Source organism: Myotis lucifugus, unplaced genomic scaffold, assembly GCF_000147115.1.
Source record: "Myotis lucifugus unplaced genomic scaffold, Myoluc2.0 scaffold_7092, whole genome shotgun sequence".
Classification (NCBI taxonomy): Eukaryota; Metazoa; Chordata; class Mammalia; order Chiroptera; family Vespertilionidae; genus Myotis; species Myotis lucifugus.
In genome coordinates, this window is record NW_005878140.1 from 1 (window position 1) to 7,926 (window position 7,926).

Sequence of the window (7,926 nt, forward strand, 5' to 3'; positions counted from 1 at the left end):
AATTATCTTCACTGCTGACTTCTTAAAAATATCAACTTTTGTGTCTGGGACAATATTGTTTTAAAAAACAAGAAACAACAAAATTCCAAAAACAAACAAACAACTGAGTAATTTATTTTAGCCAGTTATTTTAAACTTACCACAAATACCAACTTTCCAACATTTGTCCAGGGGAAGTCATAAAGTAATTGTTTCTCTTCATCTAAATTCTGTGGGAAGAATTATAATGCATACAGAGTTACTGATGAAACGGACAGACACTAAAATGGCTCTAATTTATCTCCCAGAAAACTAAAATACATTAATTAAAATCCGAAAGAGGCCCTCAGCTCTCTTTGGAGATGTGCAGACAGTAATTAAAAGAGTAGTGATATGATTCAGTAGTTTCCGGTTCCCGAGTGACTGCATCATTAACTGCCCTTTCCAGGCAATCTTTCCTCTTTTGGCCTATCCCTAAAATTTAAATAAAAAGTCCGAAAGACTTGGGCATTCAGGAGATGAGACAAGGTACTCAGACTTTCATCCTTGGATATTTTGCCCACATCAAAGAAAAGATATCCTGATACTCTCCTAGCTCTCCCAGAAAGAGGCTTTTTCTCCCCCTTGTCAATGGCTGTAGCACCATCCCACCTACTTACGCAAGGGACAAGCTTTATCAGAAAAGTGTAACGGAAATTAAAACATCTGCTCAGGCACTGTATGCATAGGTCATCTTTAGAATTATAAATGCTCCAGAGGACAAAAATATACAAGAGTATATTTAACGTCAATGACACACACAGAAAAAGTGGTGAACGTGGGCCAATTTTTGGCTTTTTGTTTTCTGTTCTAGAAGACTTGTTACTACATGGTTTAGACTGGATCCCTTGGTCTATCCCACATCGTCCGCATCTGTGCACACAAACAGGAAGCAATGACCAATCCGTGGCCACAAAAGGACCGGTGAACCTATCACAGGACCACAGAGGGACACTGTCCCTGGGAGACAAAGCAGTGCCTACTGGACACTTAGTTCTCTCATTTACTCACCTGGAAAATCTGTATTCCCCGCATGGTCAGCCCGAGGGTCAGAGAAGCTTCAATTTCCCTTTTATCCTGGAGGAATAACATTTTATGAAGATGTCTATGTTAGAACCTTGAATATAAAGTCATAATTAAATTCTGAGATGCACCAGATTTTATATGTTAAAAACTGGGTAAATCTCCCAGCTCAGAAGCTAAGATTTCAGGCAAGCCTAAATATTTAAGGGTCTCTCATGAGGACAAATAATAAAGCTGAAAAAGTTTTATATCGGTTGGTTTTTTTAAAAAAGTACTTATTTTTTAAATGCTCAATTATTACTTACCAAAATGGTATACATTCTACCAGCTAACCCATAAACTATAAACAATAAAGTATAACTACATAAGGGAAAAAATTCTCCAATTAAGAATGTACTCAGGTAGAAAGAGATCAGTCAAAGAACTTATATGCATTTATGCATAACCCATGGACACAGACAAATGTGTGGTGAAGGCCTGGGGTGGGGGTGGGCTAGAACGGGTCAACGGGAAAAAAGGGGGACATGTGATACTTGCAACAATAAACACTTAAAAAAAAAAGAATACTTAGAACTTTGGCCACATCTTTTTAGGTGCTCATCTGTAAAAGTGTTTATAAAATATAAAGTATAAAATAAAAGAGACATAATATTATTAAGTAACTAAACTATTCTCACTATAAGATTTCTCAGTACAAACAATAAATATGTACAGATCTTTATTATAGTGCCATTTCCCCCAGGAACATGGTTAAGAAGTATTTTTTGAAAATGCATCCTCACCAGGCACAGAAAAGAGAAGACATAGCCTATTTTTACTCTTTGGGTTGTTTTTTTTCCAACCAACATATTTTTACATCACGAAAGGCATATATAGTAAGAGAAACCAATCTATCACTATGAGTTTAGGCCCAATTTCCCTTTCAAGGCCGTTCTGATTGTTTCCTGAAGTAAGACTGTGCTCATAAAAACGCGGGCTGTGCATGTATGAGGTGTGCAGTACTGGAAAGGGAGCACAGAATTTGTTTTTTTTTCTTTTTCAGGACGTTTCCTATCCTCCATCTACCTTATTTCCATTTTGTAACCAGGCCTTAAATGAAGCAGTTTTAGTGGCTGCCACTTGACTTCTCCAAAGAATAAAAATTCTGCCCACGAGGCAATAATGTTATTTCCCACTTCATTCAGTTACATTAACTATGATTAATTATCTCATTTTAGGCAGACTAGAGTCATTTTCCATGCCATGTAGAAGTACTGCACTTTAAGTAAGTTTGAAAGATTTTTACACAAGATAAATTGAGGATATCCACTTCACTAAATGATTCTTAATAGGATTTTAAAAATTGATTTTTAGAAAAAGAGAGAGCGAAAGAGAGAGAGCGAGGGGGGGTGTGGTGGGGGGGGGAGGGGAGAGAAACATCTATTTGTTCCACTTATTTATGCATTCATTGGCTGATTCTTTTATGTGCCCTAATCAGGGATCGAACCTATAACCTTAGGGGATGCTGCTCTAAGTAAATGAGCTACCTGGCCAGGGCCAATAGAATTTTTTTAAATACTAAATTTCCTTATCAAATAAGAATCACTAATGTACTAGACACTTCACCTGGTTATTTCAGATTCATTATCTCATAGAATTTTCCCCAACGTTGGAAATGTATGGAATCATTCCCACTTAATAGATGGCCCAGGATTACTTATATTTACTTAGGATCCAGTAATTATCAGTGGTAATATAGGGTTTTTAAGTGACTAGAGGCCGGGTGCATGAATTTGTGCAGGGGTGGGGTCTGGCCAGCCCACCCCGATAGGCCAGGCCGGCTGGGGGGAGGGGACATGGGAGGTTGGCAGGCCGGCCCCACCCTGGATTAGGGGGAGGGGGAGGGGCGATCGGGGACGGGGCCTGGGGGAGGAGCTGCGGGCAGTTGGTCGAACTCCTGGTCAAGGGAACAATTTGCATATTAGCCTTTTATTATATAGGATATCTGATTCCAAAGCCGCAGTCTTTTCAATACATTGTTAATACTTCTCATACATTTTAAAATTATAAGCTGATTGTCAAAAATGTCATTTATTTGCATTTTCTCCTATAAATTGTCACAAATAAAATTTAAGGAAAAAAACAAACAGACAGCTAAGTCCTTTGGGAATTTAGCCAAAAAGATATTATGGAACTCAATTATGCCTTTCAAAGATGACAGGGCATTAACAGTGCACCTCTTAAACATGGAAGAGAGAAGAAACACCATCCTTTGGTCCCTTTCTAAGTTTTCTGAACCAGGCAATATGCTCACCAGCAGTATATCCAATGGTCTAGGGGTGCGAGACCATTGGGTAGGGAGTGATACCAAAGGCTATGGAGTGATACCAAGCATAGTAACAGTGATAAAGGTAACAACTGCTTGAAGCACCTTTTATCCATTGTCCTTTACCTATTCAATGAACCTCAGAGGTAGGTCATGACCATCCCCATCTAACGATGGGAAACTGAAGCAGAGAGGTTAAGTAGTAACTGGTCTAAGGTCACATGGTAAGAGGTGAAGCTAGGAGTCAATCCCACAAGTTAGGCTCAATAGACCACTCTCTGAACCACTTCATCCTATTCGGTTGGAGAATATACCTCTGGATACATAAGTGGGGATTCAGGAGTGAAATATGGCCACGAGTCGGGAGGAGAAGGAGGGGGAGAGAAGACAGGATCCCATAAATGTAGTGTGAGGGAGTCCCTGCAGAGCTTGGCCCCAATTGTTATTTGGGTGTGTGGCCTCTGACCTCTGAAACAATGAGGCTAGGGACACACAGGACACAGAAGGGAGTGACACACATCAGAGAGTTCGGTGGAGAAAGGACACAGGCTCTGATTAGGCCTGGGTTGGATCCTGGCCTTGCCACTTACTGGTGTGGTGGCCTTTAGTCTGTTTCCTCGTCTGTAAAATGAAGATCACAGTTCCTGTCTTACAGAATGGTGAGGATTTTTTTTAAAGGATAAATATAAAGGGTGCCCCATAAACACAGGACTCAATAAGCACTCGCTGTCGTTGTGATGCTCTAGTTCAGTGATGGTGAACCTATGACACGCGTGTCAGAGGTGACACGCGAACTCATTTTTTTGGTTGATTTTTCTTTGTTAAATGGCATTTAAATATATAAAATAAATATCAAAAATATAAATCTTTGTTTTACTATGGTTGCAAATATCAAAAAATTTCTGTATGTGACACGGCACCAGAGTTAAGTTCGGGTTTTTCAAAATGCTGACACACCAAGCTCAAAAGGTTCGCCATCACTGTTCTAGTTACTAATGGATCCGATGCTGTGTGACTTCACTTTGGGGAATATTAAAAACGAATGATCGAAGAAGTTGCCAGTGTCACTCCCCGAGACAGAAATGCAGACTTGGAGAGGAGAAAAACAACTATGGTATTTCTGTTCACGGAAAAGCCAGATTCACAATATGCAGCCTCGTGTTATCACAGCGTTAGAACCAGGAGAGCCTGCACCCTGCTCCCGGGCCGAGAAAAAGCATCACCCGCTCCGAGATGACCTGCGGTGACAGACAGCAGGTCACGTGAAACTCTCTTAAAAGCCCTTTAAAAAGTGAAATGAGAGGTTAAATCTACGCCCCTTGTGATGGAGAAGGAGTTTTTTCTCGGAAGCTGCAGGCGCGCGGCCGGCTGTACCTTATACAATCTGTAGTAGTGGACGGCGACGTCGTCCAGCCGGACGGCCTCTTTGATGTATTTAAGGTGAGCCTCGGAAGCGGTCAGTGCAAACTGATCTTTGTGCATGTTTGGAATGTGCTTCAGGATGTAGTCCTTCCCTCTCTTGGCAACAACCTGTTGGAATACACAGGCATGAAATGCAACATTTGTCGGGGGGTGTACACACCCTCACCCGTAAGTGACAGAAGGACAAGGACCTAAACAAACCATATAAACGGGCTAACATCCACTAGAACATTCCCACGTTCACTCTGTCTTCACCATCAGTTATAGTACGAGGCTGAATCAGCTAATACTCAAAGTGACAAAGTCAACTTAGCTGCAGTATTGAATATCTAAGAAGAAAAATCACAAGAAATGGGAAAAGTATGTTCTCTTGGCTTTAAACTCACCAGGAACAAAAAAAAAACAAAAAAAACAAAAAAAAATCAAACCAAAGACAAAACCATGCAAACTTGCACAATTTTGTACACATCACTCCTTATACTTGCAAAATTACTGGTACCATGAAATACATCTCCTGTCAGCACATCTTCAGGTTCTGGATCCTACTTAACTCTTCCAAAATCATAGCCACAGCGTGGGAGACTCTAAATGTTAATCCAAAAAAAGGCAGGGGACTGCGAGAAATTCTCTGAAATGTGTGGTTTTTGCATAAGAAGCTGATATGAACAGTCTATTGGATACTTATGAGGAAACAATTTATTTCATACATTCACTGTAATTGACTGTGGCTTATATTTTCATCAGACAGTAGCCTGAGCTTTGAGATGTCAAAAGTACTCAGTATCCAGCAGCTGCAGGCTCAGAGAAAGGTGTCTTAGTTAAAGGTCCTACCTGATTTCATAAGGACTATCAGATATGGAATTACACAAAGTAAACTAGAGTGATGTTTAAAATCATCAGAATAAAAAAATTAGAGAATTTTTAGTTTTAAAATGTTTTATAGATACTGACATTTTTTGTTTCTTTCTATTGAATTAAGCATGATAAATTACTGGCCAATTTTCAAGTTTTACTGAGAACTCAAATTACAGATTTTTCTCTCTAGATGCCTTTTACATGAAGGTCATCTATATCAGTATTTGTTAACTGTGTTCAGGTCAGAGAACACATAGAAAATAGTACTTGTAAGGGTACTGAAGCAGTGACTTTGGTGGCCCCAAGGGTTGAGGACACTGGTACCCGGGCACTCCGGACGCCACGGCACATGGATGGGAAGCTCTGATGTAAATGACCAAGGCTCAGTGAGCACCTGATGACAACTAGGGAATGTAAAAGCAGGCTAATTTTGGCCCAACAGACATTGCTATGTAAAAGCTTGACACCTTTTGTGGTTTCTCCTCCAACAACTGAAGCACTGTCAATCAACTGTCAGTCGGTCAACAAAAACTTATATTGAACACCTTAATGTGAAGTGCCGAGGAAACAGAAAAGGGTAAATTTATGTCTGTCCTTTAGGACATACCAAGAAACACTAAGGTTACTGGGGTTGGGCCCAAAAGATAAAGAGTTATTTGAAAATAAGATGTAAAACACACCCATCCAGGGTCTTGCTGAGCACAGAGGAGGAGTGCTGGCACCTGGTCCGTCTGCCTGGAGGAAGCGACCCCTGAGCAGTGCTGGAAGGAGTTGGGTGAAGCGGGGGGAGGGGCTGCACAGGCTAAAAGAATTGGAGGGAGAAAGGCCAGAGTGGGAGCCACCACAGGTGTGGAGACACAGGGATTACTGGACAATGTTACCGCATAAAATTCAAGGTGAGGACAGTCAGAAAGGAATCTGGAAAGGGGGGGGGGGGCAGGGGCCACGTCCTGCAAAGCTCCTCAGGCATGCTTGGGAGCGGGCTTCACGCTGCAGGTGACAGGGGAGCCCTGGGGGCTTCCATCCGAAGCCAAAGCAAACCTCCACAGCAGGGCTGTTGAGTGCTCGCAAGAGCTGGAAGCTGGGAGGCGGAGGAACAATGGTGGGGAGGGGACGCAATAGATAGACATGTAGGAAGTGAACAAAAATACAAGAGAATTTTAGTTCTTACGCTGGGTGATGGGGTATCGGCTGTTTAGGGAAGAGGACGTTCTGGTTGACTGGGTGGGACGGGGAGAAGGATGGGTGGTCAGGGAGGGAGTGCTGTGTGACCCCCAAGTTTCTGGGTGATGGGGTGGACGGCAGTGCCGCCAGCCGAGATTAGGAACATGGAGGCAGGAATAACCGAACTGAGGTGGCGGGAAGAAGATGAGTTTGACTCAGCACATTCTGAATTTGAGATGCCTCCGGGTGAACAGCTATCTCACGGACTCAGGGGAGAGGTGGTTGTTAAAAGCATTCAGTTGGATGAAATCTCCCGTGATCGGGAGGGGTGACGTGTCAAGGGCAGCGGAGAAATTCTGGGAGTGAAAGTGTTCACTGGATTTGGCCACTTAAAGGTCACTGGTGACCTGAGGGACAGCCCATGAGTGGAGCAGTGGGGAGAGCAGGCAGATGGAGGTGGGTGGAGGAGTACACGTGGGAAGCAAAGAAGCTAGAAAATCAAATAGACATCGCTTTTTCAAGAAGCGTTACTGAGAAGGGAAGGCAGGAGAGGCAGCATTTCTTTCCCTTCCTTCCTCCTGAGGATGGGGGTGCAAACCAAGCCTGTTGTGTATGTTCTGACTGAAGAGCGGAGGGTAAAGGTAAGAGAAAGAAGTTACAGCAGAGACCTGGAGGAAGGATGGGGGCAGAACAGACGGGCTGGGGTAGAGAAAGTACAGTTGAATAGTTCATGCTGGAATAACCTAAATTTCCTCCACTGAAGTAAGGAGATGGTGGTCAGAGCAAGGAGTTTACTTACACACAGGGACAAGGGGCCTCTGACTTACATGATGGCTCGACTTACGATTTCTTGACTATGGTGTGAAAGCAATATGCTTTCAGCAGAGACTGAACTTCGAATTTGGAATGATATCCCCCCCCAGCTAGTGATCTGCAGTTCAGTCTTCTCTCGTGATGCTGGACAGTGGTGGTGAGCCACAGGGTCACAGGGGCAAACAAAGGACACTCTGTGTCCACTGTGTCACCAGCATTTTATCTTTTTTCTTTAGTTCAAGGCTTCAAGCACGCTCCAGGCTGTGTTCAGGCTTCTAGCTGTGCTCACTAACGCTGGGGACCCAAGCAACCATTCTGTTTTCCAC

General features: G+C 42.7%; 1 protein-coding gene across 1 annotated transcript; it reads right to left on the minus strand.

Moving 5' to 3' along the window:
* Positions 1-83: 83 nt before the first annotated feature.
* Positions 84-7,621, minus strand: LOC102422179 (FERM domain-containing protein 6-like). The gene is made up of 5 exons (XM_023749366.1): positions 7,615-7,621; positions 6,304-6,358; positions 4,721-4,876; positions 1,030-1,095; positions 84-209 (listed from the first exon to the last, which is right to left on the minus strand). Coding segments are annotated over exons 1-5 (363 nt in total). The 5' UTR covers positions 7,617-7,621; the 3' UTR covers positions 84-125.
* Between the last annotated feature and the right edge of the window lie 305 nt (positions 7,622-7,926).

Excerpts from the sequence above, each read along its gene's own strand:
- LOC102422179 (XM_023749366.1), bottom strand. Across the intron at positions 4,877-6,303 it reads CTCAGCAAGACCCTGGATGG|GTTGTTGCCAAGAGAGGGAA; the intron begins GTGTGTTTTACA and ends GTATTCCAACAG. Across the intron at positions 210-1,029 it reads GGGGAATACAGATTTTCCAG|AATTTAGATGAAGAGAAACA; the intron begins GTGAGTAAATGA and ends TTCTTCCCACAG.